The sequence below is a fragment of the Peromyscus californicus genome, unplaced genomic scaffold, assembly GCF_007827085.1.
Source record: "Peromyscus californicus insignis strain IS unplaced genomic scaffold, ASM782708v3 Scaffold_3__1_contigs__length_106647218, whole genome shotgun sequence".
In the NCBI taxonomy this organism is placed as follows: domain Eukaryota; kingdom Metazoa; phylum Chordata; class Mammalia; order Rodentia; family Cricetidae; genus Peromyscus; species Peromyscus californicus.
The window spans coordinates 92,448,659-92,473,037 of NW_026294551.1; the positions used below are offsets into that span (position 1 = coordinate 92,448,659).

Consider the following 24,379-nt stretch of genomic DNA (forward strand, 5'->3'; position numbering starts at 1 on the left):
GCCCCATTTTACCTGCTTTCCCATACTGGTGGACTCTTGTAAAAACTGACACTACAACACCACAGCCAAGGAGCCCAACACAACCTCCCAATCATATTGAGTCCAGTTTTATGTGCATACGTATTTTTAGTCTGTACATTTTTATTACACATGCTAGTTTATGAATTCAACACTGAAACCAAGATGTGGAATGTTAAATCTCTTGTTTATTAATCTTTGATTCCTAAATTGGAAGTCATTAAAAAAAAAAAAAACTTTATATGTTGATCCTCTATCTGATATCCCCAAATCTGAAGATTTTCTAGTTTAACTTTTCAAGCAAAATAGCTAAGGGAAGGAGAGGTTCAACTCCAGAGGCAAAGGCGGTCAGTCTCCCTGCTGCACAGGTGGGAAGGATCCAACTAGAAATAAAGCTTCCTTCACAAAGGCTCTCCAAGCCTCCCAGCCTCTGCCCTGATACTGATAGTGATACTGTCTGCACGATGAGGGAGACCTTGATTTGTTCCGGGCATTGCACCTGTCACAACTCTGCTCTGCTCAGTCACCTACTCTGATTTATTCACCTTTCATTCTGAAAAATACCTCTGGATAACTGTTAGATCCTTCCTACTTACATGGAAGTTTCCAAACAAAAAATCTTAATATTTCCCCACAAGTTTATTTTCCACTGTTTAAATCAAAATACAGCAGTTATGAACTAGACAAAGCATTTCAATATTGAGTTTTAGCAGCTATTCTGAATTACAATCCTCCCATGTAGCTATTAGGCAACTTCACAAGCACAGAGCTAACAACATATGATCAGGTCAATTGTGCTGCTTAATTCTGCACCATGTATTCTGAGCATCTCTCATGTTACACACTTCTCTCTTCTTACTTGTTCTCCAGGTTGTTGGAATCTGCACTGAGCAAAGATCATCTGCGGATTCGTCAGCTGAACTTCCAATGAAATCAAAACTCAGGCAACTGAGGACCAGTTTTAAGACTTGCATCACCAGATTTTGTTGATCTTGATCCTGAAGATTTAAAGGTTTGGCCAACACCTTCAAAATTAGAAATAAAACATTATGACTAAGTGAATTTCAACTTCATAAATTTACAAGGCGAAATGAAAATTAGTTTAAAAAAATAGGAAAAATCTTTGTCCACAAATTTCTACAATAGTAAACTACATTCAAATTTCACCTTGTAAAATGAGAAAAGAAATATACTTAACTACATATTGCAGATCGCCTTCTAAACTTCTAAGAGGAAACCTAGGCCAGGTATAGTGGCACACACTTTTAATCCCAGTATGTACAGGCAGAGGCAGGCAGGATTCTGTTGAGTTCAAGGCTAGCCTGGTGTACATGGTGAGTTCAGGTGAGAGCCAGGGCTACATAGTAATTCCCTGTCTCAAAAGAAAAAAAATTTAATGAGGTTTTAAAACAAATACTTTATATGGCACAACTGTACAAAGAAAGCATAGAATTCACTAGCTTAAACAGTGCTGAGACTTAATTTTCTTCAAGAAAATCTAGGATAACTTCTTATGTAAAAGAGAGGCACTCAACTAACAAAGGCCATGTGAATGTTAGGTATAGGATGTGTCCTAGTTTGGTATAGGACACCAGCTTCTGGAGTCCAATCCTGATGTCTTTTGTAAGGTCCATTCTCATACAGCCTTTTGAAAAGTACATCCTGGTCCTTATAAAGTATTTGTAGAGCAGTCTAGACTTCTCCAAGAATAATACAAAGAGAAATCAGATAGGGAGAATAGAATATACATGAAACAAGATTAACCATGAGTCATTACTAAGGTAGTTGATGAGTTCAAGACCATTAATTATACTATTTTATTTACCTTTATAAATGATATTTTTCCACACCACAGGAATATTTTAAAAATAATAGCCATTAAATCAGACCCACTACAGTGATTATCAATGCTAACATACAAGTCAACAATTCTAATCCAAAAATTAAAATCTGAAATAACCTGAAAATCTAAAACTTCTTGAGCACTCAAGGTTTGAATTTTGGTAAATTTCAAATTTCAGATTGTGAAAATTTTTAAATGGTAAAGTCTATATAAATATCCTAAAATTCAAAACACTCCAAAATCTGAAACACTTCTGGTCCTCAATATTTATAACAGAGAACTGAACGGGAAACAGAGCTTATGAGGTGTTCTGGAAAATGCTTTACAACATAAATAAACAAGCTTGAGTACTATGATGGAATCCTTCGTTATACAACAGAGCCTAATATAATTATAAAAGTTATGCATGCTCCACTGTGCACTAAGAAACAAGTAGGAAATTCCTATTTCCCAAAGGAACTATTAAATTAATTCTGGGAAAATTATGAAAAAATGGAAAATTATATCTCCATCAAAACATGGGCAGGCAGATAAATCAAAACTGCCAGGCAGTGGTGGCACAAGCCTATAATCCCAGCACTTGGGAAGCAGAGCCAGGAGGATTCTGTGAGTTCAAGGCCAGCCTGGTCTACAGAGCGAGATCCAGGACAGGAACCAAAACTACACAGAGAAACCCTATCTTGAAAAAAACAAAAAAACAAAAAACAAAAAAAACAAAAAAAAAGAAAAGAAATTATTAAAACTCAATGAGCCTGTACAATTAAAAATCTATAGTAGGAAGGTTTAAAAAGTACTATTGCTTAAACACAAAAACTGAATTCTCCATGGATTTCACCTTCCATGCCTGGGGAATAAAATTTATATAGATTTACTATATTTAAGACTGACCACAACAAGTCTTTTAAAGGCAAACTCAGAAAGAAATAGTCCACTTAAAATTCATTCAAAGCTTCTGGGGATGTCTTTCTGTATGCTGTGAATGTGTTGCTCTGATTGACTGACAAATAAAATGCTGATTGGTCAGTAGCCAGGCAGGAAGTATAGTATAGGTGAGATAAACGGAGAGGAGAATGCTGGGAAGTGGAAGGCTGAGTCAGGAGACACTGTCAGCCGCAGTGCCATGAGAAGCAAGATGTAAGGATATCAGTAAGCCACGAGCCACGTGGCAAGGTACAGATTTATAAAAATGGGTTAATTTAAGATGTAAGAACTAGATAGCAAGAAGCCTGCCACGGTATACAGTTTATAAGTAATATAAGTCTCTGAGGAGCTGCAGGAGCCGGGTGGACACAGGAAAACTCCAGTTACACAAAGCATTTAATTCGAAATTAAGATTCCCATAGTACTCTATCTAGGAAGCTGAGTTACCAACTGACTTACCTGCTTCAGGAGTGAACATGCTAACACTAGAATGTCTTTCAGAGAAGTATCACGAAATGAGGTAGCTACTTTCCTGTGTTTTGCTGAAGGTCTGGAATAATCAACCTAAAAAGGTCAAGATGAATTAGCTTAACCAACCTATAGAAAAATAAGGTAAACATTTACTATGTAACATAATGGTACTAGTAATCAAAGAATCATAAATACAGAGCTTGAAAAAGATTTCAAAGGAATCTTGAGATTACTCACTAACAGAGACAGGGTTAGAACCCACCCCAAAACTATCTGACTGTCCATCATACTTTCAGTGCTGAAATAATAATACAGATAATAAAAGTAACAGACACTTGAGATTGGGCTTTTGAACTCTGCCTTATAGTGTATATAATGTAAATAATTTCCTTAACTCTCAAATGCTACCTACAAAAGGAGAAACCTCTAAAACACTCTTCAAATTCTAATATGTAAACCAGCTAAATGAATCAGTTACAGAAAAAATTTATATGAAAGCATTTTCATATGTCATTGATTTATGCCACTGGAATTCTGAAAAAGGCAGAAATGATACTCAAGAATTTGATTATGTACAAAACATGTCATCTCTGAATATCTTATTAGCTAATAGAAATTAGTAAATTACTAAGACTAGCTCTTGGGTCCCTAAACTAAAATGTAAAAATGGTTTTACACAGTGGTATTAGTGCTGGAAATGCTTAGCACATCTCCAGCACTGTCGCCTGTCCCCCAACAAATATATATATAAAAAACATATATACTATATATTTCCATTATCAGCAGGAAACGAACAATATGAGTTCTGACAGCTCAATGATCATTAACACTGTGGCCTAAAGTTATTGTAGATTTACTATTTATCTCTTTTGCTATTGGAAGACAGAAAGAAATAATTTGTCCTGCTACTGTTTAAAGAACTTTTTAAAAAGTGAGCTAAGAACTGATTATCTGATACTTCCTAAACTCCAGAGTACAATTCAGACTATCCCTAAATGCTATATTTACTTATAAAATAGTAAACATAAATGTCCAGAGGTACTACAGAAAGTAGTTACTGAAAGATATAGACAATGTGTGATTGGAATTAATTAGCATTTGCAGCATTCTGCTCTAAATCAAACTCTCTTTGTGTGTTTGTCTGTATGGTGTGCATGTACGTATGGTGTGGTCTCCTGATGAATCTGGAGTACACCATTTTGGCTCATCTAGCTAGCCAGCTAGCTCAGGGGGGTTCTTGTTTCTGCATCCATGCACTGGAATTACAGGCAGACTGCCACACCTGGGAAGTCCTGACACGAGTTCTGAGGATGCAAACTGGTGTTCACGTTTGCATGCCAAGCGCTTGACCTGCTCAGTCATCTCCCCAGCCTTCTTTTACTACATCAGACACTTCAAAGTTCTTCTCACATGCTAAAAACTATAACATCAAAATCTTTCCATAAAATCAGTAAGAGAAGACAGCATCACAAGTCCTGTTTAGAAAGGATTCTTAACGTATTATTCCACTTTAAAATGCACATTGTCCTTTACCACAACCAGAACACGAACAGAAGGAACTTAGGTGTATGGAGTGCCTTCCACACACCAAGTGCTATGCCAACAGCTTATCTGCCCTTTTGTTGTTGCCGTTTTTTTTTTTTTGTTTGTTTGTTTTTTGAGACAGGGATTTTCTAAGTAGCCCTAGAAACTCGCTCTGTAGACCAGGCTGGCCTCGAACTCAGAGATCCACCTGCCTCTGCCTCTCAAGGGCTAGGATTAAAGGTGTGGAGAGCTGAAGGAAGAAGAATGAACATGATCAAAACATATTGTAAGAAACTCTCAACTCTGAAAAAAAAAAAGAAGTTTGTACGAAGCAATTGGTCACAGATCTAGACAAACCTGCCTTCACGGGTGCTTTCCTCCAGGCTTGCACGCTTACTCCAAGCAGGGTACTCGCGTAGATGCTGTGTTTTGAGAGAGACTGCACAACCATTTCACTCTGCACATGTATGCCCCTAATATACGGGCATATGTATCTGATATTGCACACACATACCCTTACTATATAGGCGTAGGTATCTCATATTGTATATGTATGCCCCTATTATAGAGACATATGTATTTCACTTTGATGACTATATAACAAATATGATCAAGGAACAACAGATTTGGCTCCTAAAAATGTGGGATAATGTTTACAATCCTCTTTCAACTTTTAGGAAAATCAAGTTTACATGTTTTTCTCAAAAAATACAACCATACTTGGACAGGATGTGGTGGTGCATTCCTTTAATCCCAGCACTCAGGAGGCACAGGCAGGTATAGCTCTTTAAGTTCAAGGCCAGTCTGGTCTATCTATACAGTGAGTTCCAGGTCAGCCGGGGCTACTACACTGTGAAGCCCCCGTCTCCCCTACCACCAAAAACAAGGAAGAAAAAAGATCCAACCAATCACCACACTGATTTATTCAGGACACTTCTGACCATTTTGTAACACTGGACTTTCCTCACGTGAATCTAACCACCCCCAGAAATGCTGGTTGAAATGGAAAATGACTCCCCCACCCCAAAATTAAGCTCAGTATAGTTTTTCTCCATAGAAAATATGTTTTTTCAACTTATAAAGCCAAACTTCACACTTAAACGCTTGGAGGGAGGTAGTGTTGATCTGGGGATACTGCCTCAGCCTCCCAGCTTTAGGACCACAGCATGTGCTACGGTGTCTGGAGTGGCACTCTGCTAAAAAGGAGCCTGGCTTTATTGTATGTGGAGAACCTGGAACAGCTTGTACCAGAGGAACAAAAGAGGGCAAGTACAGTGGAATACTCCAAAAAGCCCAGTACTTGCAAGGGGAGGAAGAAAGATCAAAAGTTCAAGGTCATTCCCTGCTACAAAGCAAATGTGAGGTCAGCCTGAGCTACATGAAACCATCTCAAAAAAAAAAAAAAAAAAAAAAAGCTAGGTGAACATCTTTAATCCCAGTACTCAGAGGCAAGTGGATCTCTGAGTTTGAGGCCAACGTTGACTATAGAGCGAGTTCCAGGACAGCCAGGGCTGCACAGAGAAAGCCTGTCTTAAAAAAAAAAATTTCAAAGAATGGTAGAAATGTTAAATGGATGCTAAAGCCAACTTGAAAGATTTCTTACTGGTGAATTATAATCTATTAAAAAGAATTAGGAATCTATATTAACAACTTAAGCTTGGTGAGAAATAGGGTGTTTTCAGAGGTGTAAAGTACCTCTCCACAAAATATTTACAAATTACAAAAAGTATAAGGAAGCTGGGTAGTGAACATGTTTAATTAAGAAATTAAAGTGAGCCATCATCCATTATTAGACAACTCAAACCATATGCTTCCTGGCAAGAGACAATAAGGCCATAGCATCATTCACGATACTCCTGATAAATAAATGCAATCTGAATTTAATAATGACGAAACACTGGACAATCTTAAACTATGTTTTACAAAACAACTAGTTTGTACTCTTCACGTTTCAGGTTGTATGCTGGATAGTTTTATGTCAACCTGACACAAACTAGAGTTATCTGAAATGAGAGAACCTTAAATTGAGAAAATGCCTCCATAAGATCTGACTGTAAGGCATTTTCTAATTAGTGATTGATGAGGGAGGGCCCAGGCCATTGTGATAAGTACTGTCCCTGGGCTGGTGGTCCTGGGTTCCATAAAAAAAGCAAGTTGAACAAGCCATGAGGAGTTAGCCAGTAAGTAGCACCCATCCAGGGCCTCTGTATCAGCTCCTGCCTCCAGGTTCCTCCTCGGCTTGAGTTCCTGCCCGTGCTGCATTTGATGATAAACTGTTATATGGAACTGTGAGTAAAATAAACCCTTTTTTCCAAGCTGCTTTTGGTCATGGTGCTTCATCACAGCGACACAACCCTAACTAAAACAGGTTGTAAAGTGGAGAGAAGATTAACTAATTCTCCCAGACTGAAGAATACTAATACAATGTGAGAAGCATGACTCTGAGCAGGCATCTGATCTAAGGACATGCTGGGACTAACTAAAGAAACAGAACTAACAGCTCTCAGTTCACTCTTAAAAAATCCAATGGGCTATCATGACCATGTAGAAGAAAGAATGTCCTTTTGGAAAGAAATGTAAAGCATTCCCTAGGCTGCAGGAATGTGGGGGGAGGGCATCATATTGTCAACTTATCATCAAGTGGTCAAGAAAGAACTTTCTCCTGCCGGCCAAACATTACTGAAAGTTTGTTTGTGTATTTTAAAAGATACTTAGTTGCTCTCCAAGATACACTTTTATTAGAATCCACATTACCAGTAGGGCACAGTGGCGCAGGACACAGAGGCTGGTGGATAGATCTCTGTGAGTTTGAGGCCAGCCTGGTTTACAGAGTGAGTTCCAGGACAGCCAGGGATGTTACACAAAGAAATCCTGCCTCAAAAGTATACCAATTCAGGCGGTGGTGGCACATACCTTTAAATCCCAGCACCAGAGCTACACAGAGAAACCCTATCTCGAAAAACAGGAAAAAAAAAAAAAAAAAAAAAGTACACCAGAAAAAAAGAAAAAAAATCTACATTACCAGTTACTGAGAAGTAACTAAGTAAGGAATTAGGAACTAAAAGGAACTAAGGATCTCAGAACCCTCCCTTCCAGGGTAGCCTGCCTATATTGCTACTTGTTGTAAAGTGGGAAATGAATCAATCAGTTCTAAGTTTAGCAAGTATAAAAGCTGGGTGCCTATGGTTACTATACCAGTCTCTCATTTTTATAAAGTAAATTTAAAAAAACATATAAAAATTATTTACTAAATTATTAAAAAGAGAGCTTCAGTTCTTTAAACTCATTCAGAGTCCAGTTATGATTAATCGAGTCATCATATCCCTGCCAACAAAACAGCTATTCCTGAAATGGAGAGCAACCCTGGCAGAGCAGATCATCTCCACAGAGGCTGTGAGGGAAGCCGAAATGGATGGACACACACAGAAACGAGCGCTACTTTAAACTGTGGAAGTCCTACAAAATTTGCTGATTCATCACTGAACAGCGATTCTAAAATACTGTGACTACAAAGGGAGTTGGAAGTGGAGAGACGCTAGCTCTCCTTATGTGCATGTTCACATTCCATACACACACCAGCACTCAGGAGGATGCCAGTTTCTCAATTCAAACTCTACAATCCCGTCTGTAAAGTGATCCCATGTAGAACACAGCTTCTGTTTCTGTCCTGTTGAAAGCTGTGCTGACAGCAAAGGAGAACAGGAACAGGTGACAGAGCCTCCTCAGGTGCTGGGCTGGAAAAGTCCTGGTGAGGGAGGTGTACCTTCTGAAAATGCTCCTTAATGCTGGTAAGAATTCAAGTCAGACAGCGACTGAGTGCCAAGGTCTGTGTCTGGATGAGTCCTGCCATTAACCCATGAGTCAATCTTCTAAACCACTTGCCCTTTATTTGTAAACACATAAAAGTTTGCTTTTCTTTTCCATACAATTCATTTTTTATGGTTAATACATTATATCTATGAGAATGAAAAGACAATTCTCCAGTACTATGTCCTATTCCCCACTATTTTTATTCTGTGTTTTTTTACTATGGTTGTAATTTTCAGTGAAAGCATTTTAATTTAATTTCCCAATTATTAAAACAAATACACAAAAAGATTAGTGAAGAGTTTCATGCCACAGAACAACCATACATTTTGCAACAAATAAAAGTACCAAAGAATATTACCCAAGCAAATCTCACATATTCCATGGAAAAGCTTACCAGGTTCATCTCCTGAGTCAATTCAGAAAGGATTATCACTCCTATGATGCAGTGTTCCACAGTACCCTTTGGAAAAATAACCAAGTGAAAACATAATTAGTTCTTAACTTTTAAAAATTAAATAACAAAGCATCACATTGGCCTAATAATAGTCCTTAAAAGTATGTTTTTTAAAAAGTATTGTTATTTCTACAACTAAAAGAATTTTGAATTCATTTTTGAAGGACAAATTTTGGTACATGGAGTTAGAGAAAATGAATACCTACCTTAGAAAAGCATACCACTCTATACAATGTTTCCCAACATTTACAATTCGTAACAATGAAGCTTCAAAATAACATTTAATTTTGTACCTTTTCTACAATCTTAAGAATGGGGGAAAATGGTTTTTTGTTCTAGAAATTTGCTTGAAGCCTACTGTGATAGCTGCACTCAATAATTAATAAGTAGCTTAGAAACTAATTTAAATCTCTTGATCTAATATCAGAAAAGATCACTTAGGCTCTTTTAATATTACTGAACAGTGCACGTGTATGGAGTCGTTAGGTGCCTTAATGAAGACATCTAGAGTATCCAATGTAGCAAAGTAAATATGACTATCAATATGGTATAGTTGCCATGATGTTTCTAATTAGCTTCCAATTTAATTCCAAAACTTCCTTCAATTCAGACTTCATGTGCACATTACTAACAAATTACCCTATTACAAAATCATCCTGGAACGCATGGAAATAATGTAGCATCAAATTAGAGTGCAGTAATACAAAAGTATGCACAGATGTGCTTTCTCCATCTTCATCGCACAGTTGGTCATCCCTCTGACTTGCACAGAAACTCAGCAACACTGAATTCTAGGTATAATTAAGTTCATATTATCTCAGAACCACCAAAGACCAACTCTGGGAGCATCAAACAATGCATTTTAATTCTTCGTGGACCTCCTAATTTCCTATTCACTGAATTATGGCTACTCTGTGTATATTAGCTCAATAAAGTTGCAGAGTATGGCTCTCTAACTAACTGACACTCTGAAAACTGTTCTTCCTTTTTTTTTATTTTAAACACCTGGGATCACAGGGGCTTGGGCTACAGCTTTTACATGGGTTCTGGAGATTCAAACCCTCAGACTTGGCCCAGAAAGCAGTTTTACCCACTGAACCATCTCTTCAGCCCAAGAACTCTTAAACTTGACACCAACCAAAGTTAACTGCCGTGATTAGAAATGACACAAGTATAAAAAACATGTATCACTAAATACTTAATTATTTTAGGAAAGAGAAAAATAGGAACGAGGAACCAAGGATAGATTCCTGATTCCTTTATCATCTCAAAACCTGTAATTACCATGTGGAATAGGAAGTGAACAATCTCCTGGTAGTTTCTGTTCTTTCTTTCTTGTACTCTAAATATCTGAACTGGTGTAAATCAGGTATGAAATGTATGCTTTACCTATTATTTATATTCACATCATGTGCTATGATTTAGTGATTCACTTGAAAACATTCCTCAGGAAAATATTATAGTTGATGTGGTATGCGATTAAAAAAAAAAAGCTGTCAAAAAGACTTGGAGTACCAGTTATGCTTTACTAAATCACAGGTTTTTTTCATTTGTATTATGAAACCCATTTCTTAGGACTCTTATGAGAACTAGGTAATTATTATAAGCATCATAAGCCGGGTGGTGGTAGCACATGCCTTTAATCCCAGCACTCAAGAGGCAGAGGCAGATGGATCTCCGAATTAGGGGCCAGCCTGGTCTACTGAGTGAGTTCCAGGACAGCCAGGGCTACACAGAGAAATCCTGTCACAAAAAAAACAAAAGAGCATTATATACATACAAACATATATATAATACATATATATTAAGTTGCTTGTATATGTATATACAAACATGTCATAAATAGTACATTTTAAATTCAGAAACAATGATTATTTTCATTATTCTGGTATAGCGTAGTTTTTAACTGACAATAAATAATAAAGGTTCCAAACGACAAATAATAAATGACAGCAATGGTACTACAAAGAGAGCCAAGTGGCTCGAAGCAGTAATTTAAACAACCAAGCAAGTGCTGACACTGTAACACAGTGATAACCAGTGCCTTCTTACCTGAAGGAATTTCTTCACGTCAGCAATAATGTCTCTGAAAACAAATTCGTCTTTCTGAACTTCAAACCACCCCAGCTTAGTGAGCTTAGCAATGACTTGAATAAGAGCTTGAATGGCAAAGGGAGCCAGCTTAGGTTGTGACGCCACATAATTCAGAATGTAGTTTCCTACAAAGACAATAGCAGTGACCACTTGGACTTGAGACTCTTGTCAAGAAAAGGCAAGGGAGGTAATGACATGCTCTCTGATAAATGAGCTGACCCTGTCTTCAAACTGCATACCTACTATACAGTAGATCCTATAAAATTTACTGGAAAAACATCAGCTTATTCCTCTATACGCTGATAAATCTTGGGGTAATTTAAGTATGCTATGACTGTTGTTTTTCCTACTTGTAGCTGTCACACGCAAAAACTTGAGAGGTAAATACAGACAACTGCAAGCCAAATAAACCAAGCTGTTAAAGTGGCACAAAAATATCTAAGCAGAACAGTATAATAAAACACAAGAATGCATATGCCTCAGACGTCTACTAACCACTGAATTTCATTATCTGTGTTATCCACCGCACCCATCCTTATCGGGGCACTAAAATTTCCCATCCTATCATCACTTTATGGGACCTCACAACTGCAACTTTAATAAGTCCTACAAACACCTTTTCAAGAACATTTGCTGTATCTCGCAAGTGTTTCTAAATCACTTCATCTGCACAACTCTACCAAACATTTCTTAGAATTCTGTCAAAAAAGATAAAACACTTGTCTGACAAAAGTGTTCTCATAATCTCCTTTGTCTCATAAGCCCCACATAGCATTGTGTAGCAAGTCACTTTTAGAAACACATACATCATGTTACACAGGAACTGAGTAGGCCAGGATGGGGACATGGCTCAGTGGTAGAGTGATTGCCTCAGATGCAGGAGGCAGGGTGCTTAATCCTTAGCAGCTTGAAACAATTAAATAAATAAACAAATGCTTATTGTGAGGCTAAAAGTCTATACCCATTTTTTAAAAACTTGATCTTAGTTAAATGCCTCAAAAACATAGTAGCTTACGATATTGATAGTCGGTACACAAAGTATTTCTTTTTTTTTTTAATTTTATTTTATGTGCATTGGTGTGAAGGTGTCAGATCCCTAGGAACTGGAGTTATAGACAGTTGTGAGCTGCCATGTGGGTGCTGGGAATTGAACCCAGGTCCTCTAGAAGAACAGCCAGTGTTCTTAACCATTGAGCCATCTCTCCAGCCCCCACAAAGTATTTCTTTAAAGCATGAAAATAAAGTAATGCTTACAAAAGAGTTAACATAGCAAAGTCAACTATAAGCTACCCAACTAAAAATGCTTCAGTGGAAACAACTCCCAACCCAACACCTTAAGAAGTGAGCGACTGTCGAGCAGTGGTGGTGCATGCCTTTAATTCCAGCACTCGGGAGGCAGAGGCAGGCGGATCTCTGTGAGTTCGAGGCTAGCCTGGTCTACAGAGTGAGTTCCAGGTCAGCCAGGGCTACACAGAGAAACCCTGTCTCGGGGGAAAAGAAAGAAGGAAAAGAAATCAGCGATCATCTCTGCCTGGAAGAGTTTGGGATCTACTGTGGGTGAAAATACAAGAACAAAAAGACCAGGAATTATGGAGGCCAGAGGGTGGTTCTGGGGTAAAGCACTTGCACACATGCACACGCAAAAGGGAAAAATAATTAGAAGGTGGAGGTGAGGACAAACAGAACCTTTACCCTGGTAAGACTACAAGCACGTGGAAAAACAGTTGGGGAACTTCTTAGAAGTTTGCACAAACATATCTTAACTGAGCAACTTCATTCCTATGTTTTACACAGAAAAAATGGGGAAAACTGGACCATTCAAAGGCTCCTAAGTGAATGTTCCAAGTATAACTGCTTAAGGTGACAAAGAAGTGAAACTCCAATGGCCAATAAACTCATCAACTAGTAGTAAACATGTTTTAGAAGCCATCTATACACAAGGGGACATAACAAAGAGGAATGACATAAGATGTGACAACATGATGAGACTCCCCATTTTGCTTAGTGAGAGGTACCACATATTTGCAAAAGAACTACATATGCTATGATCTGATTTCTAGGAAACATCTACAAAGAAGTCAATCTATGGGAAGCAGAAAGTATATTAGGAGTTGAGGGTAGAGAGTGACCAAATGAGCTTTCTAGGGTGATGAAAATGTTCTACACCAAATGTTAGAGAATGTTCATACAACCATAAATTTACTAAAATTAAGCTTTTTACTAAAGGCTTGTAACTGAGTGACTTTTTGCCAGCACTGAACTGTGTTTTATGATGTAATGTGCATATGCTTTGGAAAGCTGAAAAGAAGAAAGAAGGAAAGGAAGAAAAGGAGACTGATTTCTAAGAGCAAGCAAACCTAAACTACATATTTGTCTGAAGAAGAAAAGGATAGCATTCCAGTCCAGGAAAACCATATAAGAACAGGCACTGAGGCAGAAATAAGTTGGTGTCAGAGGAAAACCTTCTGACACACGACACTGGATGGTACTGATAGAACTATAAGGTCACCTAAACAAGGATGGCTCTTCAGTGACAAGCTCATGAAGGTACTTCAGTACTAAGCTAGGCGAATGATATATGACTAATAATCAACAGAAAGCCATTGTTAGTTACACTAGTAATGGTAGAAAATAGCGTGTGGGCACAGAACCTGGCAATGGTGTTTATGAGAAAATAATGAGGTTACCAGAAGTGGATCTTCCAAGACTGAAGATTTACATTGATCTGAAAAAGCAATGTGACTAGTGAGGCCATGCTACACATTTTTTTTTCATTTTAACTCACATGTCTGTTATTATACATGCCCATTAGAAATATCATGACAAAAATTCTAATCTGACAGAAACAAGAGTTTAGTCAAACGAAAGAAACTAAAAGAAAACTCACCATTTCTTATGTGAAATTTTCTTATACATTTCTACTTTCTTTTCTCTCCAAACTTCATTCACCACTTTTTGTATGTGTGTGAGACTTCTTGCATGTGTATGAGAGAGAGAGCGCGCATCTCAAGTATCCCAGGCTGGCCTTGAACTTGCTATGCAGTCAAGGATGACTCTGAATTTCTGATTCTCCTGCCTTTCTACCTTCCAAGTCCTGGGATTACAGCCTTACACCACCATGCCCAGTTTGCACGGTGGTGGTGACTGAACATAGAGCCTATGTATGCTAGACAGGAACTCTACCAACTGAACTACATCCCAGCCTTGCTCAACTTTTAATAAAGTAAAATCCCAATAAACCATCGGAAGTTGAAAGTGTACTTACTACATCTAACTTCAAACATCACAGTGTAGTAACACAGTGCAGAGCACCAACTGTTGACCCTATAGATGACAAAAACTACCGACAGCTTACTGTCACTGTCCGTATCACCAGAGTGTGGGACCTCGAGTCACCAACACAAGAAAAGGTCAGAATTCATATACTTCAGTATCATTTGCACAGAATCAAAGTATTACTTAAAAAATCAGAAGTCAGCCGGGCGGTGGTGGCGCACGCCTTTAATCCCAGCACTTGGGAAGCAGAGCCAGGCGGATCGCTGTGAGTTCGAGGCCAGCCTGGGCTACCAAGTGAGTTCCAGGAAAGGCACAAAGCTACACAGAGAAACCCTGTCTTGAAAAACCAAAAAAAAAATCAGAAGTCAAATCACTGTAAATTAATATCTGCATTCCTTACTCTAAAAAAGTTTCTATTTTTAAAATATAAGTCAAATAGACAATCAGAATGCTTGTAACTATTAAAAAAATCTGTTCAGTAATTACTAAGTACAATTGACAATTTTACTTTGGAATCACCTCAGACTGGTGAAACACACCTCTGGATATGTTTGTAACAAGGTTTCCAGAGAGGATTAGCCAAAGGAGGAAGAACTACCATGAATATGGGCAACACTATCCTATGGACTTGAGACCTTAGCAGAATAAAAGGGTTGGGAGAAGAAAGCCAGGTGAGTGCTGGCATTATCCTTCTGCCCCCTCTCCATCCACAAAGAAAGAAAGACAGACCGCCCCAGCCCCACTGCCAACTATGCTGAGGCACATGGGGCGAAACAACCATGAAATGCAGACCCTGCAACCATGAGCCAAATGAAGCCACCTTCTTTTAAGTCATCCTCTCATGGTTCTGGTCATAGGAACACAATAGTAAATAATACAATGATCTTCCAAAGCAAAAGCACCAGACCCAGACAAGTCTACCAGTGAATACCTAGAGCATTTAGGAAATACCTGCCAACAGATATAAGTAGAGAGCGCAGCAAACAGCCAGGGGTGGGGGTGGGGTGGTAGTGCACACCTTTATTCCAGCAGGCAGAGGCAGAGGGATCTCTGAGTTGGAAGCCACCTTGGTTTATAGAGTGAGTTCCAGGACAGGCTCCAAGCAAATCTACACAGAAACCCTGTCGGGGGGGGGGGGGGGGGTAGAGAGAAATCTACCTAACTTATTTTAATCAAAAGTTATCTTCTTTTATTTATTTTATTTTATTGCATATCCAGGAATGAACCCCAAGCCCTAATGCATGCTAGGCAAGCATTCCACCTCTGACTACAACCCCTGCCCCCCAAATTATCTTAATGAAAACATTACAAGAACACAAAACTAGAAATCAATTAACTCTCTTGAAAGAGAGTTGTAAAAATTCTCAACATTTCAGCAATCGGAATCCAACAATGTATAAAGAATTAAAGAGCAGGATAAAGTAGGATTTATCTTAGGTATGCAAGGCTGGCTCAACATATAAAATCATCAACAGCCTACAGAATGAAAACCATATGATAATATCAATAGATATAAGAAAAGTATTTAACAAACATAATATCGATTTATGATTAAAAAAAAAAAAACACAGAGGCAGGCAGTGGTGTTGCCCTTCTTTTTTTGTTGTTTGTTTGGTTTTTTTTCGGGACAGGGTTTCTCTGTGTAGCTTTGAGCCTGTCCCAGAACTCACTCTGTAGACCAGACTGGCCTCGAACTCACAGAGATCCACCTGCCTCTGCCTCCCGAGTGCTGGGTGCCACCACCGCCCGGCTTTAATCCCAACACTCACAAGGCAGAGCAGGCGGATCTCTGAGTTCAAGGACAGCCTGGTCTACAGAGCAAGTTCATGGATGGTCATGCTACACAGAGAAACCCTCTCTCAGAAGAAAAAAAAAAAAACCTCAACCAAGAATAAAGAGAAACTTTCTCAACTTGATCTAGAATACTCCTGAAAATAACAACTACAATGACATCATGTTTGATGAGAAATTTAAAAAAGCTTCCCACCAAGATCAGGAACAACACAAGAGGTCTCCTCTCCATCACTCCAGGTTTCATTTACTCTGTGTGCTCCTCTCCCACCCAACCCCAGCCCCAAACAGGGCCTTGCTGTGTAGCACAGAGTAACCTTAAACTCACAATTTAGCCAAGGCTGGCCTCAAATGTGGGAACCTCCTACCTCAGTCTCCCATGTTTTAGGATTATAAGCCACCATGTACACCTGCTTATGGCTGTCTAGAGCAACTTTACTCACAATTTCTCAAAACTTAGAAATGACCATTACTTAGATACATTCAGACAACGAAGAATTATTATTCATAACTAAAGAGAAATGAGATTATTGAGTTGTCATGAGAAGACATGAAGAACCTTAAGCACACATTACTGTTATGAATGGAAGAAGGAAATCTGAGAAAGCTACATACTACATGCTTCTCACAACATGCTAATCTGGAAAAGGGAGTCAATGGAGGCTGGTCAGACCCGGGAGTTGAGGTCAGGAGGGAAGACCTGGCAGAGCACAGGATTTAGGGTGGGTACAGCTGCTGTACACTATTCCAACAGCAGACACATGCCACTGTATGAACACACTACACTGATGTTGGTAACCGGGGGCTGCCCACGAGGGGAAGCAGGGAGTATGAGGGCACTCTAGTTTCTGTTCAGTTTTGCTAAGAACCCAGAAGTTCTCTAAAAAATTCAGTCTAATTAAAACATGTTCTAAATTTCATGACTCAGGCTTACACTGTTTGAACCACTGTTTTTTAAGATGCAAATGTATCTCTTGCTCTCTTAAGTGTAGCACTTTCTGCAGACTGAAGAACTTTCTGAAGACTGTTAGGAAACAAGGCCAACTATATCACTGCATGGTTCTGACTAGTGAATTTTGATCTTAAAGATTCATAACACATCAGATATCTTCATTTTTCTAATATAGAAATATAAATAATATTAACTGAGTCTGAAGAACAGAAATGAGACAATAATTTGTTTCTATTACAAAGAAAAAGTAATCTCGTACCCCAATTATTAGGTTTGTCCACATGAAATACAAACTTACACATATATAAAAATGTAAAGTGTATTGCTCCCAAAACATATAAAGAGCTACTCTATAGTATCAATCCTGTTCTGACTATAAGTAGGAATCAACTGTTGGTTTTAAATGTATCCAAACTGATGCTGGTGTAGCAACCTGAGCAATATTGCAGAGCTGGTTTCTTTCTGGGCATTCAGTTGCCTATCAATTAAGAGCATAGACTCTATGCAGATTTAGGGAATTTGAATGACAACTCTCTTCCCAGTTATGTGATCCTGAGCTGGTCAGAACCCATCATCTCCAATTTACTCATTTGTAAAATGAGGATAACTCATCAATTTATTTGGAGGATAAAATATGATGGTGAAAATCTTAACAAATACCACATATACAAGATACAATTATTAAACTAACAAAATTTTATAATTACATATTGCCTTATCTATCATGTCATCATCATTGCATGAAGATGGCTTAATTATCCATCCTAAAATAATAATAAAGCTAAATTACAAGCCTAATAAAAACTCAGCAAATTTAAAAGGAAATTTTTATTTTTAAAATATAATTTGTTAAAAAATTAATGAATCACTTACTGATGTCTATCCTCTGTTCTACAGGTAAAGGATTCATTCGGGTAACAAGTTTTGAAAGACATGTTGCTGCAAGGAGCTGAGCATAGGATGTCTGTAAAAAACAGTAATTTTTGTTATCATCACAAAAATAGAATAGTCAAAATATAAGAAATTTTTCTAAGCAAAAAGAATAATTCTTTGAGTTCTTTAAAGTAACAGATTTATGATGAATAAAATACATGTACTTGAAATACACTCTGTAGACCCATGAACATGCAAGATCTCTCATAAAAGACCATCAGCTGAAGGAAGTGTACAGAGCCATCTCAACAGCACCAGGTAAATGGGAAAAATCAATGTCTAAGTAAGTTCAGAGAAAACACTCTTAATATGGCCTGTAGTTCTGCACCCTCTGCACTCATGCTACCATCAAATGCCCCTGGAGCCACAATTCAGAAGGCTGTGCCCACAACAGCTTTCCAGTGCCTCCCCCACCATGATTTCTGTGTTCCTTCAGATTTATGTCTGGCCATCAATTTTCATTTTTGTTTAAAGATTTGTATTTTTAATTTGTGTTTATGTATGTGTGCTCACATGAGTTTATGTGCACCACATGTGTGCAGGTGTTCTCAGAGGTCAGAGGTTGTCAGATTCCTGGAATGGAGTTATAGGCAGCTGTGAAGCACCCGATGTGAGTGCTGTGAACTGACCCTGGGTTCTCACGAAGAAAAGCAAGTGCTCGTAACCTCTGATCATCTCTCTAGCCTCATCACCAATTTTTTAATACACCACAGTGTGTTCAAACTCTATAAATTCATGTTTATCCTTCAAAATTCAGTTCATAAATTCATTCTCCTCCCACAAATTTCTTACCAAAATTGTATTTTTTTCTCTAGACTGCAAGTTGGGAAAAAAAAAATCCATAAACCAGATTCTATTTTTGCATAGCCTGTGAGCTAAAAATGGTTTTCAGTTTTAAACCAATGAAAACAGTAGGTACAATCTCAACTTTAGTGTGATGAAATTTATGACACACAAAGCCTTGCCCAGTGTTTACCTGTTGTCCATGGCTGACTGCATGTGTAATGGCAGACCTTAGCAGCTAAAACTGACCCTGTATATGCTCAAATCCAGCTGCTGCTCATGTACCACAAACAGCAGTGATACAACTCCAGTTTCTAGAGTGTCACAGGAACTGAGCCAACATGAGACATACCTTTCATTACATCAATGTATACCCATCATGTCAAAGAAGGAAAAGTGGACTTTAAATGTCTAAATTTCACAGCACAGTGATAAATTAGTGGCAGATCAGTGAGCTTTTCTCCAATGGTGCTACAGTTACCTTGTCCTGAAAGAATACACATTGACCTTTTCAAACTAAGCAGTCATAACAATATTTCCAACTTAAAGTCAGTAGTCTTTCTGCAATTTAAAACAGACTATGTCAGAACAGCAGTTTCTCAAAAAAAAAAAAAAAGGTTTACAAGGGGCTCATTGCTTAAGTCAAGTAAAGTAAGCTACTTACTAATGATGACTTAAAACACCATGTTTTACTGCAGCAGCTGAAGTTAGGTATAGAGAAAATAAACTTCACTGCCTTTCAGTGAGAAGGCACTACAGCAACATGAGAATAATTTAAAGGCAAGGCAAGCAAACTGCAAAGGTTATTATTGGCTTTCAATGAATGGGTTGAGGTTACTACTAACTGTTCATGCTATTAATGCTCCTGACACTTGCATCTCCTTACTCCAGAAGTCGAGGAAGAATGGGAAGCAAGTAAAGAGCAGCTATCTTTTATGAAGCATCTGTGGAACTACAGGCCAGAATATTCTCAAAGGAGCTGAGGAAGCATTAATTAAATATAAACATTAGGCAGACTCTGCTACACACCTGTGACAACAGTGTATGAACAGAAAAGGGCTTAGCTGGCCAACTCCACAAAGCTTGTAAATAATAATAATAGTGATTTTTGAAGCCTGCACCATTCACTTTATATTAGCATTTATTCTGGAGTTGTATCTGAATCTCTCCTAACTTAGTGAACCAGGAGTGTTCCTTTACTTTTGTGAGCTCATCTTCCACTGACTTGCCCCTAACGAAGTAGACTAATAGCTTGTGAGAGACAAATTGGATTTCTTTTTTTTTTTTAAGCTCACGTCTGAGAGTGAAATTTCATAGATAAAACAAAGTCACTATTTTTCACTATTAAATGGGTTTAGAAATTACTTTCTACAACAAACTTGTTCTCTCAACGAGTCCAGCCTAGTGCCTCATGTGAAGGGCTTAGCACTTGTACAGGGATCACTTAAACAGGGAAGGACAGGGTGAGTGACACCCCAGTCCCTCGGGCAACACTGGCTGCATCATAGGACCGACCGCCAGGCCATTTCACACACTCCTGTACTGAGAAAAGCTAACACAAGTAGTAAAAGCTCCACCCCAACACGCTTGCTGACCTCCAGCTACAGTCCCGGCAGCATGTGCAGATACTGAAAAACTCCACCCCCAACACGTTTGCTAATCTCCAGCTACAGTCCCGGCAGCATGTTCAGATACTGATACAAGTGCCATGAAAATTTCCGTGTATTTGAAAATCCATTTTGCTGTGCAACTGAGGACCTTCAACCTAATTCTAAATTGAAAATTATTAATTTGCAACACAATGACAGGCAAAAAGGCAACTATCAAGAGGATTTTTAAAAAGCACAGACATGCCTTCTAAGTGAAAGCATGCGTAATGCAGAGTAGCCGCCAAAGCACTGGTAAAATGTTTGGCAGCATCTAGGTTTGTGAAGATAGTTTCAAAGATATAAAATTTTAGCCAGGATGACAGTGTATACCTTTAATACCAGCACTTTAAAGGCAAAGGCAGGTAGACCACTGTGAATTCAAGGCCGGCCTGGTCTACACAGGGAGTCACAGGTCAGCCAAGGTTCTCACATAGTGAGATCTCGTCTCATGAAAGAAAAAAAAAATGTATCATTTCATTACATAACTGCATGAATATATGAACAATGAATATCTGCAATCAAGTCTAATAACAGGAAACACCAACTTTAAACTCCAATTAACCCCTAACTTTTTTTTTTTTTAAAGATTTTATTTTTTTTATTATATATATAGCATACATGACAGCAGGCTAGAAGAGGGCACCAGATCTCATTACAGATGGTTGTGAGCCACCATGTGGTTGCTGGGAATTGAACTCAGGACCTCTGGAAGAGCAGTCAGTGCTCTTAACCGCTGAGCCATCTCTCCAGCCCTAATCCCTAACTTTTTATCAGCCAACCTGTATGACTTAAAAAACTACATTCAATAATTAAAATTTGAATTTTACCAACAAAACTTTCAGTATTTGTTTTCTCTATTATTATATATATACTTATGAAATATCAATTTTGGCTCACAAAGCCTAAAACACTACATGGCCCTTTATGGAAAGCTTGTCACTTTTCTGTAAAACATAAGTCTCTTTCTGTAGTATTCTCCATATCATTTCACACCTTTTTATTTATACATCTGTGCCTCTCTAACCACACAGTGAACTACTTTAATTCAAGTACATAGGCCAAATAAGCAGTACAGTATTTGGCTATGTTTCAGTATGTGCTGACTACTGAGTCAGCACTCTATTTTTTTTCTCTCTCTACATACATACATACATACATACATACATACATACATACAGATATAGCTATGACTGTCTAGAATGGAGGTATGAAGAGGCAGTGAGCACTCTTCTGAACAATCTTTTGATTTTCTAGAGTTAATCATTACCTACCTACAACATTTGGATTTTTTTTTAAGCTATTTCTGAAATATAATTGTTAGGGCTGGGGATGTAACTTGGTAATAGAAAGCTTGCCTAGCAAGGCCCTGGTTCATTCCCTAGCACTGCTAAAATAAACATATAAAATGTGACACAAAAGTAGGCCAAGAAGAGCCAAGAAACTATTCAACACATTTCTATTTCTACTGTGTGGCCATTTGCTATGTTGTTTCCTTGGCTTTCTAGTTCGTTCCCGCTTAACCCCCTTGACAGGAAATTACAAAAAAAAATGTGGCAAAAGCTTTAAGTATCACTGCTAACCACTGCTATCATCATTAACACTGGCCTTTCATGGTTAATCACTCATCACATACTTACTGTTCCTTGTTCTAATAAAAGTTGACACTTGCTGAGACATTCTGGGCTGTCAATCAGTTCCAAGAGTGCTTTCTCAGCCTCTATTCTTTCTGTGAGATCAGTCCCTACGTAAAGATGAGTGCACAATGTTTCCAATTCCGCCAAGCTCTTCAGAGGGAGAAAAAAAGACATTTGACTTAAATGAAGAAATAAATTATTAAAATATTAAACACAGAAAACAAGATGCAGAAATGATGCTTATACATTCCTTCAATACATAGTTATTGAGCAGCAATGACTCATTTAGCTTCAGTAACAAAACAAGAACATCTCCTAGTTCCCCAATTACTTACTTATCTGACTTATGCAATGTAACTTAATTAAATGGGGACGACTCTCTCCTTAAGGAGTTAGCAAAGTTATGCCTGGAAAAAAAATTGACATATATGCTAAAATGTTCAAAACCAAGAGTGCCTCAAACCTAGGGGTAAACCAGATGAAGAAAAGACTAGAGGGTAGTATAGGCAAAGGGATAGCATTTACAAGGGCTTGAAATAAAATCAGTGTATTCATTTCAAGGCATTAAACAGTGGCCAGTACACAGCCAGGAGATGCCCAACAAAGCTAGAGATGGGGTAGGGAGAATGACCACAAACAAGCTGTCAATAGCTCAATTTATACTCTTCTGTTGTTTCCAATCCTAGCACCTGTAATAAAAGAACTAATGATAATTATATGTATGCTGATTTGGGTCTTCTGAACTCAAGAGTGCTTCAGGTCATGATTTTTGATCCTACAATATTTCTAACAACATTATAACTAATTATTGCACAACTTTTTATAAGCACAAAGACTAATTCATTCTGTCTACACATACAATGCCATTTGATGATATAGAATACATGGAAATGATGAACTACCAAGTGAGATCAGCTTAAAAGAATCTTGTTAAAGCCATTCACTGAAACAAATTATTTCACTTGGCAGAGATTTTAAAAACAGGTAGCCAAATGAACATAATGGGTTATTCCAAAAGAAATGCCAATTTTGTTCCATTCTGGCCTGAATTTTTAGGCACAGCTTATAGCTGCAGTAGGCTTCACACTCCTCAAATACCCAAGCAACCATTACAACAGGAGATACCCTGGCTCCCATCCTTGTTTCCACTTCTCTCTTTTTATCTCCTTCACATTGCCCACTTCCCTGTCTGTGCCACAACCCAGCAGTGAAGACTAGAGCATTTTCAGATAGAGTCCAAAACCACAGTTTCAAATTGATTCATTAAAGGACCTCACCAGGTATAGTGGCACATACCTGTAACCCCACCATCTGCGAAGATGCAGGAGTACTGTCCTATGTTCATCAATTCACTAAGAGTTAGTGAGGCCGAGTGGTATGCACAGAGCATATTTTAATACTGTAAAGAACTATACCCCTAAAAGACAGGTCTAATTCCTAACCCTCAGAGTCTATGAATAAAAATCTTCATTAGAAATTGGGTCTTTATAAACCCTTAGTTAAGGAATTTAGATGAAATCATCCTAGATCTGCAGTGGGCACTAAATCTAACTCTAAACCCAATTACTGGCATCCTTATAAGGAAGGACATCATTGCATATTTCTATAATCCCAGCATTCAGGAGGCTGAGGCAAGAAGACTGAGAATTCAAGGCCATCCTGGGCTTCATAGGAAATTTCTAAACAAAATAAAGAAGTTTTTTCTGACAGGTGGGAGGCACTGGCCCCCTTCCCTGTCCAGTAGAACCTTCCCCAGAACTGGATGCAAATATGAAGACTGATCAGACAGCTGGGACATGCCTTCTCTCAGTGTACCAATACAGCTGGGGGCATGTGAGTGCCTGGCTGGGACTCCTAAAGCATTATGAAATTTGACAGTAAGACACAGAGCCCCAAACACCGAATGTTCCTGTAGGTACTAATAATGTTCACTTCCCTAAAGTGTCATTTTCACCCTCATAAAACTCCTTGCAAAGGTAACTTTCATGAACATGGAAGTTGGTCATACTTATAATGGTCATTATCACCACTCTCTCTGGAAAAAAAAAAAAAGTCATTTTCTGGAGAGAGGAAAGGAGAGGGAGGGGGACATTTCAGATGCAGAGATATAGAGGAGAAGGCCACAGCAAGACAGGCAGAGACTGGAGAGTCACATCTAAAACCAAGAAGCACCAAAGCTGCCAAAGTGGTGAGACACTAGGGCAGAAGCCTCCGGAAGGAACCAAC

The 24,379-nt window shown here is 38.3% G+C and overlaps 1 protein-coding gene across 3 annotated transcripts in view; it reads right to left on the reverse strand.

Annotated features, from left to right (window-relative positions):
* The window catches only part of Ranbp17 (RAN binding protein 17), a 319,336-nt gene that overhangs the window by 284,201 nt on the left and 10,756 nt on the right, over positions 1 to 24,379 (reverse strand). For all 3 annotated transcript variants that reach the window (XR_008222563.1, XM_052759010.1, XM_052759009.1), the window contains exons 2-7: positions 22,157 to 22,303; positions 18,028 to 18,118; positions 11,094 to 11,260; positions 8,982 to 9,047; positions 3,242 to 3,346; positions 878 to 1,043 (exon numbers count right to left, since the gene is read on the reverse strand). Coding sequence is in view for 2 of the 3 variants with exons in the window: in XM_052759010.1 (XP_052614970.1) it covers positions 878 to 1,043; positions 3,242 to 3,346; positions 8,982 to 9,047; positions 11,094 to 11,260; positions 18,028 to 18,118; positions 22,157 to 22,303 (742 nt within the window). In the remaining variant the exon portion in view is untranslated. The remainder of the gene's footprint in view (positions 1 to 877; positions 1,044 to 3,241; positions 3,347 to 8,981; positions 9,048 to 11,093; positions 11,261 to 18,027; positions 18,119 to 22,156; positions 22,304 to 24,379) is intronic.